At 39.0% G+C, this 23,245-nt stretch overlaps 1 protein-coding gene across 7 annotated transcripts in view; it reads left to right on the top strand.

Annotated features, from left to right (window-relative positions):
* The first annotated feature begins 1,264 nt into the window (after nucleotides 1–1,264).
* Nucleotides 1,265–23,245, top strand: part of ANKRD17 (ankyrin repeat domain 17) — a 161,082-nt gene continuing 139,101 nt past the window's right edge. For all 7 annotated transcript variants that reach the window (XM_081227747.1, XM_081227742.1, XM_081227741.1 and 4 more), the window contains exon 1: nucleotides 1,265–1,807. In XM_081227747.1, the coding sequence (XP_081083873.1) occupies nucleotides 1,397–1,807 (411 nt within the window). In that variant the 5' untranslated portion in view covers nucleotides 1,265–1,396. The remainder of the gene's footprint in view (nucleotides 1,808–23,245) is intronic.

Here is a 23,245-nt window from a genome sequence, read left to right as displayed (position 1 = left end):
CAATGCTAAAAAGAAAAAAAAAAAGGCTAAAAAAATTCAGGCATACTCTGCTAAACTTAGCAGTCTTAAAAACAGCAACTATGTCAGCCGAGATATACTTTTTATCTTGTGCCAGTACATCTTTCTTTGATGTTTCCTTCATTTTCCTTATGCTACTGTGTTCTTACTGAACGTGAAAGGGATAATTCTGAGTTCAATAAGCTACGTATTTATTCCAAAAGTCCTGAAAGTTCTTCAGACACATACAACTGAACTCACAACCCCCATCACAATATTCCTTTCAAGAGATTCACAGACAAGGATGATTACTTATGATGCTTACTTCACAGATAAAAAGCTGAGTAGGTGAGGGGTGGAAGGACTAAATCGGGGTCATTCACTGAATCGTCTGCAGAGTCTGGCACAGATTCTGCTTCCTTCTCCTGTCTTCTCCCCTTTGGAAACTTCAGGGTTGTAGTGATCTCAGACTTCACTTAGTCGAACTTCTTTATGTTACACAGGTGTAAACTCAGGTTCAGGAAGTCTGACCCAAGACTTAGTCAAAGTGGGCTCTTTCCTTTACACGACGCCATCTCTCAAGATCCACAGCCCTAACTCACCATTTGGCGGTAGGAAAAAATGGCCAGAAACGAAACTACGTAAAAGAGTCCAGAACCAGGCTCCACCTCCCGGATCAGGCAGTCTGGGCCTCCAGCTAACAAAGCATCTGGTCCGTGCTTCGGTATGGGTTCCCTACCCGGCCCGGGCTGCTCCTCTCCAGCCTGCCCGCCCGCCCCCAGCACCGCAGCACTGCCCGCCCGCGGGGGCCCAAGACCCGACCCTCAAAATCTCACTTTCGTGTTTCGGCCACCCGCGCGCCACAGCTCAGGCGACGGCTGATGGCGTCACCTGTACTTCCGCCTGCGGCTGCGTTCTAGTCACCAACGAGCAAGGAAGAAGGGAGGTCTGAAGGGCTGTGTGCGGGGGAAATAGCGAGGAAAGAGAAGAAATCGGGTGTAGCGGGCGCCACGGCAGCAACCACGGCCCTCCTCTGTCCCCGGCGTCCCCCCATCGGAAGTCGCCCTAGGCACACTTCCCCCGACTCTGGGTAGTCTCCGCTCCGCTTGATCTCCCGACACCCCGGTCTCCCTCTTCGCCTCTAACCACCCCCTCCTAGCTCCCTCACACTCCCTCCCTCTCCCTCCCTCCCTCCCATCGTCAGGCTCCCCGCCCTTAGTATCGCGAGACGAGGTGAGAGCTGGCGGAGCGGCGGCGGCGGCGGCAGCAGTAGAGGTGACCGAGGCGGTGGCGGCGGAGGCGGCACCGAGCGCTGTGTTGGCCCCGGTGCGGCCGAAGTCGCGGTAGAGCGTAGCCCCCACGCCCCTCCCCCGTCCGCGCCCTCCCTCTTTCCCCGGAGATGGAGAAGGCAACGGTTCCGGTGGCGGCGGCGGCGGCGGCAGCTGAGGGAGAAGGGAGCCCCCCGGCGGTGGCGGCTGTGGCGGGCCCCCCCGCGGCTGCACCGGCGGCGGAGGTCGGCAGCGGTGTTGGCGGCGGCGGTGGCAGCGGGGCTTGCTCGGCCTCGTCTCCTCGTGGGATGGTGCGAGTCTGCGACCTGCTCCTGAAGAAGAAGCCGCCGCCGCAGCAACACCACAAGGCCAAGCGTAACCGGACTTGCCGACCCCCCAGCAGCAGCGAAAGCAGCAGCGACAGCGACAACAGCGGCGGCGGTGGAGGCGGCGGCGGCGGCGGAGGCGGCGGCGGCGGCACCAGCAGCAACAACAGCGAGGAAGAAGAGGACGACGACGACGAGGAAGAGGAGGTTTCTGAGGCAAGGGCCTGGTTTCAAGGGAAGGAGGGAGGAAGGGAGCGTAAAGGATAGGGGCCAAAGGTGGGAGGGGACTTGCGGTGGGACAGATTCCTGTGGGCTTGATCTGTCTTAGGGGCCAGGCTTTCCACTGCCCCCTTTCTTTCCCCGGCCGAAATTGTGAGGTGTGGACTTGTGGGGGAGGGTAGCTGACACGTGGGGGTGGGAGGACCACGGAGTGCACAGAGTTGGTGAACAGCACGCTACCCTGGCTTGGTTCACTCGGTTTAGGATGGAGGGAATCGCTTCGATTCCCTTTTTGCCCAGCCGGCGGGGTCGGCCTCGGGCCAGTAGGGCCGTGTTACTCCTGGGGCGGGGGCGGGACCAAAGCGGGAGGGGTAAGATAATAGGTAGATGAGTCTCGTGGGGAACGACTAGGAGGTTGGTAAATTTCTCCCACTTGTGAGGTGGAGGGGAGCAGTTTTGGGGGGAGGCAAGGTTGTAATGGACTCAGAGCTAAGTATTTGTGTATGTGAGAGACACGTGAGAAGCTGAGAAGCTGTACTTTTCCATACTGTTCTGCAGTTGTTGTTGTTTTTCATAACTATTGTGGCTGCTGAAGTAACCTTCACTTCCTCAATCTCTCAAGGATTTTGGATGAACTGATCTTATGTCCATATACATTTATATGTAACTCAGTGGATGAAAAATATGTTTCATCCTTACATGTACATACTCTTACATTTTCAAATGCTTCCTTGGTGAGGAAGAATTAAGCTAGGCCCTGTTGCTTTCCAGATAACGTCAGGCAGCTGAAGAGTCTGCTTTGGAGCCAGGCTTGGTTGTGGTGAGTTGGAATAGGAAGGCCTCTTGGTTTGTCCTAGTGATCTGGTTTCATAATAACTGTTTATAATTTTTCCTGGGTCCACAGACAGGCGGCGTTGCAGGACCTCATTCTTCAAAGAAGACCATTTAACCAAAACTCAGTATAACATACCAACCATACTGAGAACAAGCAAAGAAGAGTTAGCCTTACTAGTTAGCAGCTCTTTTGTAACTCTTTTGTCCACTCCCTGTAATGGAAGCTCGAAAATGTTGATCTGAAGAAAGAAGTTGTAACCTAAGGCAGCAGAAGGAAAGCAGCTTTAAAGGCTGATTATAAATTAACTTATAAGAGAGAACAACTGAATTATCTAGAAGTACCACTTGCCATTTATTTTCCACAAGCATAGCTAATTTTGGTACAAGGCTGGTTTTTCGAAAATTGCATTATTGGAACTTGGGTTCCCTAATTTCAAATAGGGAAATACCTTTTAAAGAATTTGAGACTTGTCTGTTAGTAGAAGACCAGATTCTCTTTTACCTCAGACTGGATAAAGTCATATCGGTAGAGATGTAATAAATAGTTCGTGCATGTATACCAAAAAGATGGACACTCCCTGCTATTTCATTTAGCCTACTGAATTCTAAGGGTAGGTTTGTATTGATAGATTTTGTATTGACCTAGTTGGGTGTTTCAGGATAGTGTGTTGCTCAGCCTGCATATGAAACAGTGAAGAGAAGGATGTGACAGGATCCTTATTTCCAGTAAAATCTATTATATGGTACTTAGAATCATTCAATTGTATTATTTTTACAGAGATGAGAAACATTTTAGAGATAATCTCATCTAACCCTTTTATTTTAAAAATGAGGAAAATGAGACTTTTTTTTTTTTTTTAAGGAAACTGGTTGTGGTGGTAACAGCAAAAGTGGAAATCAGAGTTTTCTAATGATTCAGACCAGTATACTTTTCATGACAATTTATTCCCTGTATCTCTCTCCTGACCTTTTTCAAAAACTAGGCAGTCAATTGCAAGGTAACACAATCATGCAGCTATGGGCAAAATACCAATATTTTATTAAGATTTTAAATTCTCAGATAAAGTATCAAGCTCTGGTTTGGAACTTAATATGAAGTTGACTGCAGTACTTACTGAAATATTATTCTCTAAACTTCACATACCTAGATAGTTCTGTCCATTGGAATTGAGCCTAATAAGCAAAACTTTTAGTAATTCATTAAATCATGTAGAATAGGCTTAAGTTTGTAGGTGTGTTAGTTTTGTGAGTTGGGTTTGTTTTCCTTGGAAGATAGGAATGGTATATGTTGGCTGATCAACTAGGGGAGTGTTTTCTTTGTTTTTAATATGCTTTATTCTGTCTTCTGTACAGTGGTGTAAATAGTGGGTTTGTCATTTGTTATGGAGCTAAGTCAGGAGAAATAAGTGGAAGAAAGCACAACCATTTGTATATATCTATACAGGTACATGATGAGGGATAAGCAGACAGAAGGACAGTATGTCTCTGCACCTGCCTCCATCCTTGACCAGAATAGAGAAATAAATAAACGTAATCGTCACTGTACACTATAAGCTAAATGGATGAGTTGTGCAGTGTTTTTCATTTCATTACCATTTTATTGACATGTTAGCAGAAGTTTAACTTTCTAGAGCTAGGAAATCTTGTGACTAATACTTAATTGTACTTCTTTTCTGTTATTGGCTACACAATGAAAAATATGGATAACGTCTTTGAGATTATTCTTCCAATAATTCTTCCAATAAAAATCATTGAAGGTTAAGAAGGAGTAAGAAAGGTTATAGTTTTGGGATATTTAACCTACAAAATTGGAGGATAATTTAACAAGAATATATATGTTTACTTCGATGAAACGCTAGCTGGATATTCTGTATATCTGCTGAAAGAGGGAACACTGGAAGGAAAGGAGATTCAATTTAAATAAGAGCTTTATTTGAATGTTCAAGAACAAGAATCTAATTTTTCATAAACGTTAGCATAGGTTATTGAGAATTGGATTTTCTCTTCAGTATTTCAGAATAAGGATAATCATGTTTTAGATAATTTGTGTAACTTCAGATATTCCTTTACCCACCTCCCCAATCTGATGCAAAACCTTAGATCAAAAATTGAAAATTGCAGGGGCTTCCCTGGTGGCGCAGTGGTTGAGAGTCCACCTGCCAATGCAGGGGACACGGGTTCGTGCCCCGGTCCGGGAAGATCCCACATGCCGTGGAGCGGCTAAGCCCGTGAGCCATGGCCGTTGAGCCTGCGCGTCCGGAGCCTGTGCTCCCCAGCGGGAGAGGCTACAACAGTGAGAGGCCCACATACTGCAAAAAAAAAAAAAAAATTGAAAATTGCAGTAATTTTCTCAGTTTTCAATGGGTGACTAACCAATATGGAAAATAGAAATGTATTTCCTAACATAAAAGTTGTGATGCACATCTTTTCCGATTAGTGGATTTCCGATTAGATGGAGCGTGGATTCATATCTTTGGTCCATCACGCACGTTTGTGATCTTGGGCAAGTTACATAATCTCTCTCCAGTTTCCTTATATGTTTTTTTTTTTTTTTTTTTGGCGGTACGTGGGCCTCTCACTGTTGTGGCCTCTCCGGTTGTGGAGCACAGGCTCCAGACGCGCAGGCTCAGCGGCCATGGCTCACAGGCCCAGCCGCTCCGCGGCATGTGGGATCTTCCCGGACCAGGGCACGAACCCGCGTCCCCTGCATCGGCAGGCGGACTCTCAACCACTGCGCCACCCGGGAAGCCCCCTTATATGTTAATGGTGATAATAGTAGATTCTATCTTATAGCATTGTTTTGAGAATTAAATTAGTTAATACGGTTTTCATGTATTCACATTTTCACCCTTACGCTGTGGTGTCGTCATATTTGTTTCATTACTCATAAATGTTTGGAGTTTCTACTATATGGTAGGAATTTTACTGTACTGAGTAAGCAACGGTGAGCAAAACTATTTTAAGACATTGATTTAAAAATACACCAATGAGGGGCTTCCCTGGTGGCGCAGTGGTTGGGAGTCCGCCTGCCGATGCAGGGGGCTCTGGTTCGGGCCCCGGTCCGGGAGGATCCCGCGTGCCGCGGAGCGGCTGGACCCGTGAGCCATGGCCGCTGAGCCTGCGCGTCCGGAACCTGTGCTCCGCAACGGGAGCGGCCGCAGCGGTGAGAGGCCCGCGTACAGCAAAAAAATAATAATAATAATAATACACCAATGATTAAATATAAGTTTGAGGAAGTATGAGAGTGAAAACAAATGGTTAAATGTGTATCCTGAATAAAGTATGTGTAAAGTATACAGATGTTCACAGGGGATATTCATACTCATTTTAAAGGCAAAGATACTGGGTTAGAATGGTTTTAGGTAACTTCATCAGGGTTACGTAGCTGATAAGTGGCAGAGCGGACTTAACCTGTGTTTGATTCAAAGCAAAGCCTGCCTATTCATTCACTCATTCACATGCTCTGGTATGACGTATGATGTTGAGTATGACATCAGTGATGTTGGCATTTCAGATAAGTTAAAACAAATTCAGATGGCATAGGGGAAGATAGTTTTTGGCAGTAGGACAACCACTGAAGACAAATGAGCTACCCTGAGCTTTTCTTTTCTTGTTCTGAAAAGCTCATTAAAAAAAATACAGAGAAGTACAGATAAATATATTCATATTTCCACCATTTAGAATTAACAGTTGCTAACAGAATGAAACTTTATAGTGAAAACCACCTTGTCTAGAGGCAATCTTTTTTGCTTCTCCCTGCCTTTCAAGACTTATGCTTTTTAAGGTTATCTTAGAAAAAAAAAATTCCTTTTAAATAGGAGATGTTAACTGAGGGTCTGGATAGGCTGTGAATACCCTGGAGTTAAACTCAAGATTTTGTTGAAGGTGCTTATAAGTAGTAGTAGTAGTTGTTGTTGTTGTTGTTTTTCTTCTTTTCTTCCCTTAACCTGTAGTATGTGTGTAAAACTTTCATTAGATACCATACTCAGAAGTATATGACCACCTCCTCCCTCCTTCCTACCTTGTTATTTTGAAACATTCTCACTGCGTGGTTGTGGGAAATCAGGCGAGCATTTATATGGATTGTTTAGAATTGGGAAACTTGCTTCTAAGGTAATGTGGTAATGAAGAAGGCATATTTGTGTTGTGAAGTAGGGGGTCGCAGATTTATCTGTTCTTTCTGGTAAATTAGCCCTATGCCTACTCTCTCTTCTCTTAAATCCTCATATTTTGCCTTTTAATCGATGAAGCATTTTCATCTAGTCTGCTGTGTTCTGTCAGATCCAAAGACAGAAACTTTGTCTTACACATCTCTCTATCTCCTACTGCACCGTACCATGTGTGTTATTAATAAGTCATAGCGTCTTACCTTTGCTAGGATTTGGTGAAGTCAGATCTCTGAAGTAAAAATAGTTTATAAATATATCTTATTTAGTTACTTAGGACATATTTGGGACCTCAAGTCTTTTTTATTTTTTTAAAGATTTCTTCTTTTTTGAAAATATTTATGTATTTATTTACTTGGTTGCATTGGGTCTTAGTTGCGGCAGGCAGGCCCCTTAGTTGTGGCTTGCGGGCTCCTTAATTGAGGCTCGCTGGCTCCTTAGTTGCAGCACGTAGGCTCCTTAGTTGTAGCATGCGAACTCTTAGTTGCAGTGTGCATGTGGGATCTAGTTCCCTGACCAGGGATCGAACCCGGGCCCCCTGCATTGGGAGCGCAGAGTCCTATCCACTGCGCCACCAGGGAAGTCCCTGGACCTCAAGTCTTAAGGTAACAGAACTTGGTTGCAGCTATTTATGGTGGACCCCTGTCAGATGCTTTTATGGGATTCTAATTACTCAGTTTAGTCTAGTCATTAACCTCACCAACCTAACTGGAGTTAGTATTGTGAAAGTTTTAACTGTTGAATAATCATCAAAGCAGTACATTTTGACTCCCAGAAATTCACTGGACTATTTGCTAGACTGCTTCTACTAGCATCCAAATTAGACCATCAGTTGACTAGGAGGTTGATTTTTAGGCCCTTGAGAGTATTTGCACTTATGACAGTATATTCTGCATTTTTTAAGGATAATTTAGTGGCTTAGGAAATGTGGATATAATGAGCTTCCTTATAATTTTTCCGTACTTGACCATAGACAAAAAGGAATTTTCACTTCCTAATGGTATGTGAATTAGTGCCTGCTGATTCCACTTACATTTTTGTTAGGACCGATAGGGGGCACCAACATCCATGGTAACCTATGCCAAATCTGACTAACTTCCTTCAGCTTTCACCTTTTGAAAAAAGAAACAAGTCATTAGGGGGGAATAGAAGGTGATGGGTAAATATGAATACTCCTTCTAGTGCCTGGAACCTTACCTTTCTGGTAGAGTTATGCCTATCCATTTGCCACCCAGAAGCAAAATACCCTTCCTGACTTAACGGTGTTTTTACTTCTTAACTTTTTTTTTCTTTTTTTTTTCTTTTGTCTTTTGTCTTTATTCTTATTCAGTCATGAGGGGAAGTGGAATTGTAGAGCATTATAGGTATCATTTTATCATGATTTGTAATTTGGGGTTTTAATTATTGAAAAGGGACATGCTGGAAATTTTATCTTCCCCAAGAATGCTATGAAAAAATCAATATAGACTTAATTATTGAAAGCATAAATTAGGTTGACTTCTGTCATACTATGAAACTCGTAAACATTACCTGATCTTTTTAGAGTTGACTTTTTATGTTTACTTCAGGGTGAAACTAGAGATAAAAGAGGGTCAGGTGGAAAAACATGTAAATATCACAGTACTTTAGGAATTCCTTTTGGAGCCTATAATATTATTAGTGTTTTTATAGATAATTTTGATATATAATAAAATCTCTCAAAGTATGCAGATGGATCATATTAAATTGTACTGATGGGAATGGACAACAAGATTATTGAGAATAGATTGAAAATTTTAAATAGGTTTATGTGAGTCATGGGTAAAAAAATGTGCTTTTTTGATTAAATGGTCTGAAGCAAAGCATGCTTTTTCAGTAAAAGTTCAACATAACGTTAAACAAGATTAAATAAGGTATTAGAGATAACCAAAATCATAATTCTAATTTTAAATAATGCTAAGATATATCTGCAAAAAATAGATTATATGTTTCTGCCTGCTGTACCATGAAAATGATTACTAAAACTAAGGAAGTTCTAGAGAGAGAGCTTAAAAATGATTGGAAGGTGAGGGATGGAATCCATGATCAAGGAGGACTGCTGATTATCCTTAATTATATTCTCATTGCTCTTATTATTTAATGTTCAAATTAACCAGTTACTCATACTGAGTCACAACATGAAGAAAAACGTGAGGTGTATTAGTGTTATTTCAATTTTGAAAATAAGTAAACTTATTTCTCATTTCTTGAGATTATTTGAAAGTATAGACTAGACATGGCAAATTTATGAAACTAGTTTGTAGCTGTGCATCTCCAGTAGGGCATATTCCCCTCCCGAGCTATCATTTGGTCTCATTTAATTTTTAATTTTTTAATCCTCCCTGCCCCCCAGTAAAAAAGAAAGGAACAGAAAAGAAAAAAGAAAAGTGGAGAAATAAAAGACCTATCCTAAAATTAATTCTTGGCTTGGTCTTTCCTCGTGGAGTGTTTTTTAATTAAAGAACATTTGAGTGAAAAATATTTCCGAGAGATCTGTGGAAAAATTGGCTTCATCAGTTTTGAATTTGGAATAAAAAAACATTAACATGAAGTTCTGTTTTCCTTTTCTTCTTTCCTATTGCCCTAAATCTGAAACCTGAGAAGAAAAGGAAGTCTTCCTGTTTGTGTTACACCAAATCTGTTTTCAGTTCAGTCTTTGACCCCATTATTGTCTTTTCCCTTCTCTGTGCCACATTTCCCCCCCCCCTTTTTTTTTATATGAAGTTAATAACAAAAATAGTCCTGTTGCAAAGCCTCTAGTGTAGTTCTTACTAGTGTGAGATTTGGTATAGGAGTTGATTCTTTTATTTGCCAAACATTTATTGTGTATCTGTGTGTGGCTGTTTTTACTATATAATAATCTCAACCATTTCCTTCTCAGGGAATATGAAAAAGTTAGCTATATTTAAAATCATAGCTCTATATAGTTAGTAAAACTTTTAAACTTGCATACGTGAAACTTAACACAGTGATGGAATTCTGTTTTTTATGATTTTTAGAAGATAAGTATAACTATTAGTATATTTTTCTAACTAAGTTTATTTAAGAGGCATTATTGAGACCTAGCATAATCACTTAGGACTTTTGAGGGTTTTGAAGAAATTGAGACATTATTCCCAGCTTCATAAAATTTAAATCTTGTTGAGACAAAATTAATAATAATTTAAAACTGTGAGGATGATTTTAATCCTGTATGATTACTTTACTTGGGAGTCTAACAGTTTTCAGTGTATCTGTGTACCTTTAGAATTGGTCTCATTATAGGGATTGTTCGGTTTTTGCATACTGATAGTGTAGACTTTACATCTTTTATGAGTGTCTCTTGGAATACTCACTAATTTGGGGTATTTTTTTTTATTTAAAAAAAAATTTTAAGATGAGGCGTGTTATGTGATAGTTTTTTAGAGTGTCCTTGACTACTAAGTTATACCAAAGAAACATTCATTCTAATTTTACCCTGAAGATTTTGTAGTAAGAAAAGAGGTAGCTATACTAGTATACTTATGGTTGCTGCAGGTAGAGATGGGTTAAAATATGAAAAATTGAGTTACAGGGCAATGTCAAGTGCAGAGTTAAATATCTTTTAAATTAGATCTTAAATACAGTGTTTCTATAATTAAACATTATTAATTAATTAAGCATACATATTTGTAGAAACTTCCACATATTTGTAGAAAATTTGACAAAATCAAAAAATACCTAAGGAATACAAAAATCACCTAATCTTTTCTCCAGAATTAATCATTATTATTTGAAATCATCTTTGCGTTCTTTTTTTTCTCAGATAATGATTACATATTTATTTAACTATAAAAACTATTGATTTTTTTGTTAAAAAAAAAGAGTCTTCTAATACATGAAGGTTTTATCCAACTCTTAGAGTAAATGCTGCTAACAGCTTGGTGTATATCAAATGGTCTAGTTTCTTTGTTGGTGAGAGTGAGTTGAATGAGAGAGATGGTGTGGGTGTGGGTATGTGTGTGTGTGCGGGGGGGTGGTGTCTGAGAGAGTATGTTAGGATTTGGCTTATTCTCATTTACTTATGAATGTTTCACAGTATGATGTTCATAATTTATTTGATCTTTTATGTTGGTAGACAGATTGTTTTCAGTACATTGCTATCACATACACATTGCTGAAGTGAACATCCTTTTACAGTTATTTTTGAGTACAAAAGTATTTCTTTGGAATGGATTCCTGGAAATGGAATTTAAGGGCCAGAGGTTATTCACTTGTTAATTTGATAAATGCTCCCAAGTTTTACTTCCATCAACAGTGTGTAAGAATGCTACTGGATTTGATCATCTTAGTTTTTAAAATCTGTTAAAGAAAAAATAGTGTTTTGTTTTTGTTTTCCTTATTACCGTTGACATTGAGTACATTTTCCTGTTTATTTTTTATTTGGATTTCTTTTGAAAATTTCCTGTTTTATCTATTATTACAGTTGTTACTTATTCTATTAGAGTTTTTTTTCCTTAGTGATTTGTGATGCTGTTTATATTTATGGGTATTAATCCTTCACGGTGTTGTTGCAACATATTCTCTGTTTACATTATTTTCACAATGTAGAAAATTTTTTATTTTTTTTTTAGTAAGATGAATTATTCTTTTATGACTCCTTCTTTACCCCAGTATTTAAACAAAATTTCTTAGATATTTTCTTTTGATACTTCTATACTTTTTTCCCCAAAGATACATGGATATCTTTTTGGATATAGTATTTAATTGTTTATCCATTTCTTATTTACTCTTTTCATTAGCATTTGACCTTGCTGACCAATCCTTGCCTCTTAAAAAGTGCTATTCTCTTTGCTATTGTAAAACCACCCTCTCCTGTTTTTACATTACTAGCTGCTTTTTTTGGTCTTCTTGCTTCCTCCCACCCCTGTGCATCCTTTGGTTATTTAGTACATCATTGCTCATTCCTGGGCCCTTTTTGGTCTTTTATCTGCTTACTTCTTAGGTGATTTTATCTAGTTTTGTGTCTTTATATATGCATTTGCTAATGACTCAAGTTTATATCTCCAGTATAAACCTTTCTTCTTGAGTACCGGGCTAAAACTTCTGGCCACCCAACAGTTGTACAAACCTTTCTTCCAACACAGTCTTCTTTCTTCCTCAAGAGAATCAATCCAAAGTCCCATCTGGATACTACATATAGCTCACAGTGTAGGATATCTACATAATGCTTGTCCTCTTAATTCAGTCCAGTAATCTGTAAAATAATAAACAATGTATCTATCCTTCCTTTGCCCAACCCATTGTACAGTGGTGAATAGGAATAGGATAATCATGACAGCTTCTTTGGAGAAGGAAGGAATAAGTAGACAGCAGTCATTGGTCCATAGTAACAATGAAGTCCTTCTGGACAGGAGAAGACTCCCCTGGCAACTATGTAAAATCCTTGGTTAAACTCTGATTTTGCTCTCTGGGAGGAATGCCCTTTTGAATATTGTGTGTGTTTTTGACTTTGTTCTTTGGTGATTATTCCTTGTTATCTTCCTTTGCCACATCTGAAGTAGTAGGCATTTGAGATTGCAAAACTTTTATAGCACTGTACCAGTTGGCATACATTTAGGGGCTGCAGGGTTACTTAAAGTTCAGTTATAGAGTTTTATAGGCCAGTAATGTGGTTTGATGGTAAATCTGTCTCAAACATTTAATAGATTTCTGTTCTGTTTTCTTTAAGTCAGTACCATGTAATCTCTCTCTTTTTTTTTTTTTTTTGGCATTACGTGGGCCTCTCACTGCTGTGGCCTCTCCCGTTGCGGAGCACAGGCTCTGGATGCACAGGCCCAGCGGCCATGGCTCACGGGTCCAGCCGCTCCGCGGCATGCGGGATCCTCCCGGACTGGGGCACGAACCCGTGTCCCCTGCATCAGCAGGTGGACTCTCAACCACTGCGCCACCAGGGAAACCCAGAAGATCTCTTTTTGTCATATTTTTTTGAAATCAACTCATTCTCTTACTTCTCTCTCTAGTAGGCCTTTTCCTTTCTCCCTGTGTTACCTGGCTACCTTGAGGGCATCTGAAATAATAGGCTTGGGTGACATATCAGTCAAGCTTTAACCAGAGAGGCAGAACAAGTAGGAGGTTTATATATACTAGATAGATAGATAGGTAGGAAGATAGATAGATAGGTATATATTAAGAAATTTATTACAAGGAATTGGCTTACACAATTCTGGGGGCTGGCTAACAAATCTGAAATCTGTAAGGTAAGCAGTTGAAAAGGTAAGAGCTCAGGCAGGCTGGAACACATGGACATATGCTGAAGCTGTTCTCCATAGGCAATTAGAAAAGGAAGATCTGGTGAAGGGATAGCAGTCATAGACTCACCTGGTATTAAGAGTCACATTTGTCAGGAAGAACCCAGTCTCTTTTAAGAGCTCAGCTGACTAGGTCCAGCTCACTAAGGATGATCACCCTAGCTTATTAGGGACTTTAATTATATCTGCAAGTCCTGCCCCCCACCTCTAACAGCAGCACCTAGATTAGTGTCTGAATAACTGAGAGAAAGTATTTACCAAATGGCTGTTGCCCTTCTTTCCTCTTAGTTTACCCTAACCAACTTGACACATCAAAAAATCATCATAAGTGGGAAAGAAGCACTCTGTACCTGATCTTTGCTACTTTCTGACAAAGAATCTTTGAGGTCACAAAGTTAACTCCTTGTATTTGGAATGCAGAAACAACTGCCTTTCCCAAACCTGAGAGACCCCAAATTAGACTATTATAGAGTAGGGTTTGCTACTGAGAGATCTTCTCTCAGTGGCACTATTTTTTTGTCTATCTCTGCTTACAAACTGCCTTATTCATAGTTGAGTTGATCTTTCTAGTTATTCTCTAAACAGCTAACACATCAATATTTTGAATTTTTCTAATTGCTTTTCTTGGAGCTCCATACCTGGTAGTCATGTGATGTGCCCTACTCGTTATTGCAGGCAAGAGTTTTACAAGATGGTTTGCTACTGCATAAGACTTGCTGGCTTCCCAGCCTGATACACTTCCTTGCTACCTGTCTTCTAAGCCTTATCAGAATTTTTAGGAATTTATTATTGCAGCATTCCACTACTAACTTACTGTATTAGTTACAGTATAGGATGGGTTATTTGAACAAAGAGACTCCAAAATACATGAAGTTCAAACAGGGTAGATTATGTGATAATCTGGGGGTAGTCCTTCAGGTCATTCGTAGATCTAAGTTTCTACTGTTTTGTTACACCATCCCTTAACCTGTGCTGTCTAGTATGGTAGTAACTAGCCATACATGGCTACTGAGCACTTGAAATGTGGGTCTGGATTTTTAATTTTATTTAATTTTAAATTAATGTAATTTAAGTAAGCATATGTGGCTAGTGGCTACCATATTGGAGAATGAAGATATGGAACATTTCCATCATCACAGGAAGTTTTATTGAATAGCTGTGCCTTAGAGTGTTGACTTCATCTACAAGTTCTAATATGGTTTACCAGCGTTATGTCCATGTTTCACCCTATTGTTGGCTGAATGGTGTTTCCTCACAATTCATGCTGAAGCCCTAACCCCCAGTATCTCAGGATGTGACAGGTTAAATCAGGTCATGTAGGGTGGGCTCTAATCCAGTCTGACAGGCATCCTTATAAGAAGAAGAAATTTGGACATAAAAAGAGACACCAGGGATGTGTACACAGAGAGAAAAGGCCATGTGAGGACACAGTGAGAAGACGGCCATCTGTAAGCCAAGGAGAGAGGCCTAGAAGAAACCACACCTGCTGACACCTTGATCTTGGACTTCTAGCCTCAGTAACTGTGAGAAAATAAATTGCTGTTGTTTAAGCCACCCAGTCTATGTATTTTGCAAGGCAGCCCTAGCAAACTAATACACAGCCCATGCGAAATAAGAAATAAAAAGTGATCACAGATAGCTTCCTTTTAAGGAGTTGACCAAGAAATTGCAAACATAACTTCCTGTTATATCCTGTTGGCCAGAGCTTAGTTATATGTCCATACCTAGGACCTAGCTCTTGCTCTATGGCCATTATACCCAGATATAACTTGTGGAAGAAGTGTTTTACTAAAAGAAAAAGGGGAGTGTGGATATTGGGGGATAATTAAAGACTTACACCAATATAATTCTAGAATTACATTGTCCTTATGGCTAGCAATATAAGAAAAATAGTCACTTCTGGCTCCTGAAATATTCTTTTTTTTTTTTTTTTTTTTTTTGCGGTACGCGGGCCTCTCACTGTTGTGGCCTCTCCCGTTGCGGAGCACAGGCTCCGGATGCGCAGGCTCAGCGGCCATGGCTCACGGGCCCAGCCGCTCCGTGGCATATGGGATCCTCCCAGACCGGGGCACGAACCCGTATCCCCTGCATCGGCAGGCGGACTCTCAACCACTGCGCCACCAGGGAGGCCCTGAAATATTCTTTTTGGCCTGTTTTGGGTCATGTGTCCATTCCTGAACCAGCAACTTCTACTACAGAAGAAGATTTCTTTGTTCAGGCCTACATCATGTCTTTCCACTCCATCTTGGAGGTGGACTAGGAGAGGTCATTCCCACCTGAGCCTCATGGAATGGTTTCCCAAAGAAAGAGTGTTTCTATTGCCAAAATGGTGAAGTAGGAGAGTGGGAAGGGAAAGGATATTGGACATAAATAAGACCTTCAAATTATACCTTGAAACTTCCTCTCTCTCTCCATCTTTGCTGCCATTACCCTAGCGCTGGCTATTACCTTACTTAGACTTCATAGCAGCCTTCTAATTTGATCTCCTAGCTCTCTCTTCTGGTCTCACCATACTCCATTTATTATTCATGCAACAACTAAGCTAATCTTTCTGAAATGTAAATTGTTATTTGACTTCTCATCGCTCTTAGAATAAAGCCCAAACTTCTAACTTGGCCTTAGGATGTTATATTGACTCCAGTAAATGATTGTCTTTTGTCTCTTTTTCAGTATTTATATCTGTCGTTTGTTTTTCTTCTCTTATGGCATCAGATTTGAACAGGCCCAAAATGTTGAATAAAAGTGGTAATATAGGCCATCCTTGTCTTTCCCTTGTTTTAATGGGAGTGCTGTTGGGTCACTATTAAGTATAATCCTTTATCAATTTAGTATATCTCTTTCTTTTACCTTACTAAATATTAGCAGAAATGTATACTGAATTTTATCAAATGCTTTTTTGGCATCTATTGAAAAGATCATTTCTTCCCTCTCCCTCCAATCTCTTCATATAATGAATTGCGATAATAAATTTCCTAATTACCTGTGTTTGAGATACTTATTATGATGTAGTTTTCTTTTAACATACTGTTGGGTTTGATTTCATTAACCTTTTGATTTATATTTTCTATGGAGGTTATTCATTTCATATTAGATTTTCAAATTTATTGGGAGAAACTATAGATAATTTCCTTCTTACATCAGTCTTATAAATAAATTTGTGCTTTATAGATTTAATTTATATGCATCCTTTTTCCTTTCAATCTTATATATGTTGTATTTTTAACTGTTTTTGCCATTGAGTTGTTAGAAGTTTGATCAAGTGCTTTATTTGATCTCTTTATAGTCAAGTAATTTTTTAAGTGGCTTAAGTAATTTAGTGTGTACTTCTTAATTTTGTATAATTAAAACAATTTACTAACAGCACAACAAAAATTTTATTGTTTTAACCATTTAAGTGTACAGTTCAGTAATGTTAAGTGTGTTCACATTGTTGTGTAACAGATCTTCAGAACTTTTTCATCTGGTAAAACTGAAATTCTATACTCATTAGACAGCAACTTTCCATTCTCCTTTCCGCCAACTCCTGGCAGCCAACATTCTACTTTCTGTTTCTATGAATTTGACTACTTTAGATACTTCATATAAGTAGAATCATATAGTACTTGTCTTTTTGTGACTGGCTTATTTCACTTAACATGATGTCCTAAGATTCATACATGTTGTATCATGTAACAGGATTTCCTTCCCTTCTAAGACTGAATATCCCATTGTATGTATATATATATATATATATATACACCACATTTTGTTTTATCCATATATCCATCGACGGACATTCGGGTTGCTTCCATCTCTTGGCTTATTGTGCCTGTTAATTTTTACACTCAATTCTTGTAATTTGAATTTATACTGGCTTTGGAGGAAGACATGAACTTAGTCTTATGTTTCCAAATAGTTAATCAGTTGATTTAGCTATTTCATCATCTATCCTTTCCCACTATTTGAAGTACTACCTTTATTTCATATATTTAGACAATAGAACAATAGACTGGGTTATATCTGCTCAGTATGTACATCCTTATATGTATTATATTTGTATAACCTTAAGGCCCACGTACTAAAATTAGTTGTACTAAGCAATTTCCTGTGCTTTTTGATAAGTAGCTAATATCTGTAGGGTTTTATGGTTAACACAGTAATGTTCCATATTTTTCATCTTACTTAGTGGTCTTTTGAAAAAAAAAAAAATATATATATATATTTTTACTGCCTGTTAAGCCTGTAAGCAGGGTTAGCTTCTTTCTTTCCTTTCTTCCCTCCCTCTCTTCCAGATTTCTACTAAAGAAGTAAAGGTGCCTTCAGCACCAGCATCTATACCATGTTCTTATTGATTTGTGATGTCATTAGTCTTAACTAGGCTGCCTTTGGACTTGAACACCTCCATAACACTATTAGGGCAGGATCTACAAACTATGAATGTGTTTTAGTTCTCTTGCATTATCATTCCAGTGTTCTTTAGTTTTGTTTCAATATTTTAAAAATATATTTCAAATAAACCAGGAATAATTTAATACTTACGCAGCTGCTATTCAGGAAATGCCAAAATAGAAGAGCTGCTATATGACCTGAGATAGATAAGTTTTAATTCTATTGAAGAGATGATACATCTTTTAAACTGAACCTATGCTAAAGTATGTAGCAAAGTTACTAAACTATGACTGATGTTTGTTTATTTAATGTTGGTGGAGTCTTAAAGGGAGATTGCATTATCTTTTTTCTGTTTTTATGAAATCATGTAGTAAATGTAAATGTAAATTGTGTACTTGTGTAAACAAATTTTTGTTTTGCATAAATGGGGTCATTATAAAAATATTATGAAAATTTCTTTTTAAAATCAATGGTCTTATCATAGACTCTTCCCATATAAATACACTTATCGTTTATCTTATTCTTCTTAATGGCTGTGGAGTGTTCCCTTGTCAGGTATAATGACTTCCCTGGTTTTATTGAGTGTTTATAACTAGTGTTTTGGCTGTGTCCAGTGTTCTACTACAAACAATACTGCAGTGGACTCTTTTTGATATGTATCTCTGTGTATGTATGTCTGTATTTTGGTAGGATGTATTCCAATGGTGAAAGTGCTAGACCAAGGGTACATGGGTCTCTTTCTGTAACTCCCATTTTATTATGTGTATGAGCACTGTAATTTTTAAACTACAGTGGTTTTGTAGTGGTTTAGTGTGTTTTAGGATGTGCTATGTCAGATGTCAGCTTTCAAGCCCCATTAATATCTATTCTCTGTGGATGTCACTCTGTTAGCTGCTTTACCCATTAAGAGCCAGATAAAGTATCACCTCTTCCCTGAAAGTATTCATAACACTTAGAACATTGGGTAATTATAACCTCAATAACTCATATTTTAATAACTAGTATTTTAATGAGTGCTTACTATATACCAGGCACAGTTCTAATTGCTTTATGTATATCATTTAACCCTCACAACTCTAAGAGGTAGATAATAACATTATCCACATGTTTGTAGTTGAAAAAAAATAAAGGAAAAGAATAACTTGCTCAAGGTCACAGTAAATGATGGAAATAAGATATAAACATGGGCAGTCTCACATCAAAGTCTGCTTTTTTTAACTTCTATAGTTCACTGCCTCCCTACTACTCTTTCATGGTCTCCCTAGTAATTGCTCAAGAGATGTTTTGTATAAATTGTAGAACTCACTAGCTTATTCCATGTTACATTTTGGTCATCTTTACAGATCTGTGTGAATGACATCTTTTTCTAGTTTATGACCTTCCCCTGGGTCATTATACGTAAGCAGTAATAGTCCTGGTACATTTAAGAGTTGGTTAGAACACCAGATTATAAAACTGCACCCCACCCCCTTCAAAAAAAAGACTTTATAGGAGTGTAGTTAATGTTGCTCTGTTCTGTTATATCTTGTTGTTTCCCTAACTCCATCTTGGGAAAAAGTCATGTAATTGATCTTGAGATGGATTTCATAGATTGTGAGTGAATCATATACTATTCTTCCCCTTTTCTGGAACATCAAATGAAAATAGATACCTTGTAGATGACCTCTTTTATAGTAAGTTCTTAAAATGTGAAGTGAGAAGAATGCTGTCTTAGACCCTACTACATCTCTCAATTCATGCTGTCAAGTAAGTGTGATATGCAAGCTAAATCTCTCAGAGCCTCACCTAAAAGGGACTTAATAATACCTTCTTTCGGTGGGGATCAGATGAGCTAAGTGTGTGAAAACATTTGTGAACTATAACAGTCTCCGTAAATATTAGTTTTTAAAACTGAAGTTTGAGGAAGAATGGAGAGTGTTGTAAAAATGGGGTTACTGACTAGTAATATGTTTGGTTGTTTTTAAAAAATACAATTTAAAATCTGTAAGTTAGAAAAATCTCTTTTATTTTCTTTCCTGACTCCATTTAATTTGATTATTTTATTGAATTCATAGACTGCCAGTAAAACTCTTCAGCTGTAATTGTGCATGTAGGTTAATTTATTTTAGGTGGAGCCAGTGTTAGCATAGGAAGTGGGATTCTGTAATGAAGATTCCACAAATAATAGTTGTGTGGGTTAGATGATCTTCTAGGATTATATTCTAGATTCATTAGATCTTTAGTATTTAAATAGAATATATTCTTAAATTCCCCCAGAGTTTAAAGTTTTTTATTACTTAATCATACTGTTAATAAAGAGGGACAGATAAGAGTAATGGGAAAGTCAACATCCTTTTCTTACTCTTTTATCTCCTTTTCTGGGAATGATGAGGCAAACCGTATTTGGTGACTTCTCTGCTGTAGGCTTAGCAGGTGATTCAGTGGTTCTAGATAAAATGGCCAGGTATTAAAGCAAAGATCTGACCATGTTGTTTTCTTAAGTCTCAGAACTTCCTTTTTTTAAATAAATTTATTTATTTTATTTATTTATTTTTGGCTGCATTGGGTCTTCGTTGCTGTGCACAGGTTTTCTCTAGTTGCGGCGAGTGGGGGCTACTCTTCATTGTGGTGCACGGGCTTCTCATTGCGGTGGCTTCTCGTTGTGGAGCACAGGCTCTAGGCGCATGGGCTTCAGTATTTGTGGCACGTGGGCTCAGTAGTTGTGGTTTGCAGGCCCTAGAGCGCAGGCTCAGTAATTGTGGCGCACTGGCTTAGTTGCTCCACGGCATGTGGGATCTTCCCAGACCAGGGCTTGAACCTGTGTCCCCTGAATTGGCAGGTGGATTCTTAATCACTGTGCCACCAGGGAAGCCCCTTAAGTCTCAGAACTTTGAAAACATATCCCTAACTTACTTTGTGGATTGTTCTTTCATTTGTACCTTTCCTTCCTTTTTTTTTCTTACTCTACCCAGTATTACCACCTCTCAGTCCAAGATCCTCTCCACTATTCGACCCAGTTTGCTGGCTCCAACCCAAACTCTGGTACTGAGTTCTCTTAGCCAGAGCCGTGTTCTGGAATATATTTTAAGTTGTTAATGTGCTTTAGGTATGTGGGAGGTGTTTTTATATGTAGAAGTTCTTGCCTACTTTAGCCTTATCACCAGATCCTCTTATCTTGTATGCCAAGACATGAAAAACATGGGCTTGGTATTGCAGCTTTTTGTCTCCATGCACGAGCAACTTTGTTTTGTTTCCCATGGAGCCCAGAAGAATAGCAAGGGGAGCCATTCATTGGCTTAGACAGCCTTGAATGTTAAGATTCATAAATCTTAATCAAATACTAAGGGCTTCTGACATTACTACTAGAAGCAGAAGTTTCCCTGAAAATCTTAATTGAAGGGTCAGATTCCAATTTCATTAAACCCCAGGCATGTGAATACTTGGCAGTTTCTGTGCCTGACATAAAATTACATTCCATTATGAAATAACCCATTGCCTTTGTATTTGTTTTCCAATATTTCTCCTGGAAAAAAAACATTATATGGAAAAAGTTTAAAATCAAGTTGGGAAACTTTTGCATCCTGCTTTAATACTTTGTGACTTTGGGAAAATTACTGTTTAACCTCATTTTCTTCATCCATGTTGGGACTAATCATTTTTTCTAACAGAGTTTTTCTAAAGAATGGAGATAATCTCTATATCTAGTACACTGTCTTATATGTTGGAGGTATTCATTACTTAGTTTTTTTTGTATTTAATTGTTAAATGTAATTCTTGAATGAAGTTGTCATTGTTCTTTTCCAGTCAGGAGCAGTTTTCTTTACCTTTTTTAGGTCATGGATTTTAGTTAGATTCTGATGAAAACTGTAGACCCCTTCTCCCTCAGATGTACTTAAATATATACATACAGCATTTTGTAAATTGTTTCAGGAGGATAGAACTTTTGAGGCATAGGTCTATGAACCGTGAATTATTTACCTTAGGTGACGAGTGCTGGATTTCATCTTTCATCCACGGAGGAGTTCAATGACCTTCTGTGCTTTTTATCAGCTCTAAAATTAAAAAGTAAACAACCCCTTCCATACCTCTCCTCAAATAATCATATCAAAGCTAAAGAATTTTTCTTCCAGAAGTTGACACTATATAACCTTTCAGAGAGTTTTCTTTGGATATATAATAGATTAGAACATTTTAAATCACTACCAGTCTTTCCTCCTTTGTTCTTTTTGAAACCATTGGAATCTTGACTCAGAGAAAAAACTAGTTAAGAGATAATTGGTTTCTATATATGCTTTTCTTCCCCTAGAGGTATGAAGGCTGTCTTAGGAAATGATAGGATGTACTTAATAAAATTTATAGCTATTTCCTCATTCTGTGTTTAACACCAAACTATAAAGCTTTAATTTTATTTCTTCTGGCTTATTTTACAATTTTTGTCTTAACTTTTCTTTTAAATATGGTGCATTGAGTACATTCCTTTAACTTTCTTTCTTCCCAACATCCCACTTATATGGTTTAAAGATTGAACTAAACCACAGTTTTGAAAAGCAAACATTGGTCAAACTACCTTAAAGAGGAGTAAAAGAACTTCATTAGCTCTGTAGCTTTATATGTGCTCGGATGTGTGTGGGGAAGGAGGGGAGAAGATCCATTTTTAGGCATGGGTAAGTCCATATTTGAATAATATCATCAGTACTGGTTTTCTTTCAACATTTAAGTCTCTCTTCTGTATTAGTTTTATTTTCAGCCAGGCAAGATGGCTACCAGAGGAGAGGGGGGATGGGATATTATTCTAGCCAGACCTGGGTCATGTGGCCACCCCAGTGGTAGCTGGGAAGACTCACCTCCACCCAAATCACATGTAATATTTTCCCCACGGACAAGAGGGATTATATTACTAGAAAAAGGGACCGGGGAGAATGCGTGTTGAACAGTAAAATTACAGTTGACAGTCCACTACAGGTACCATCAGAGGACAAGAAATTATGAAGAAGATAGGAAGTTCATGGGATTCGATTGACAGCAAAATCTCAAAGGAAACTGAAACTCAAGATACCAGAGGTAAGCTCAGGTTTTCCTAGGGGAACCTCAGAAAGACTCCAAGCTTGGAGTCAACAAGTACAGAGAACAGTAGTGGGCAACTGGGTATAATCAAGAATTTTTTAAGCTTCCCTGGTGGCGCAGTGGCTGAGGGTCCGCCTGCCGATGCAGGGGACGCGGGTTCGTGCCCCGGTCCGGGAAGATCCCACATGCAGCGCAGCGGCTGGGCCCGTGGACCATGGCCGCTGAGCCTGTGCGTCCGGAGCCTGTGCTCCGCAACGGGAGAGGCCACAACAGTGAGGGGCCCACGTACCGCAAAATAAATAAATAAATAAATAATTTTTAAAGAATTATTTTCCAAAGTTCTGTGTTAGTTGGAACTCCTTCCTGCCCTTTCTCCAGTCTTACCAGCCCTGGTGGCAGTCATGCCTGCCCTCAGGCCAGAAGTCTAAGAACTGTTCTCTTTTAAGAAAGTGGATTAGCAATTCAGTAGGACATCTGAGGTGTTGGAACCTGAGAGAGAAGCAGAGGCACTGAAGCATGCCTCTTCAGAGAAAAGCAGTTTTGGCGGATCCCAGCAAGTTTAACTTCCTGTCTAGGTACCTTTCTGGGATACCTGCTTAAATAGTACTACCCTCCCATTTAAGGGAGACACCATTTGGGAAAACAAATTCGAACAACCTCAGAGAGAGCCAAAAGTAATCTTTTATATGCCAATATAAACAGACAGACAATTGAGGAGAATAAAGATGGAAGAGGAT

This window comes from Mesoplodon bidens (assembly GCF_964165515.1).
Source record: "Mesoplodon bidens genome assembly, chromosome: 1".
NCBI lineage: Eukaryota > Metazoa > Chordata > Mammalia > Artiodactyla > Ziphiidae > Mesoplodon > Mesoplodon bidens.
Note: the sequence above shows the minus strand (reverse complement) of the source record. Positions and strands in the feature narration are given on the sequence as shown.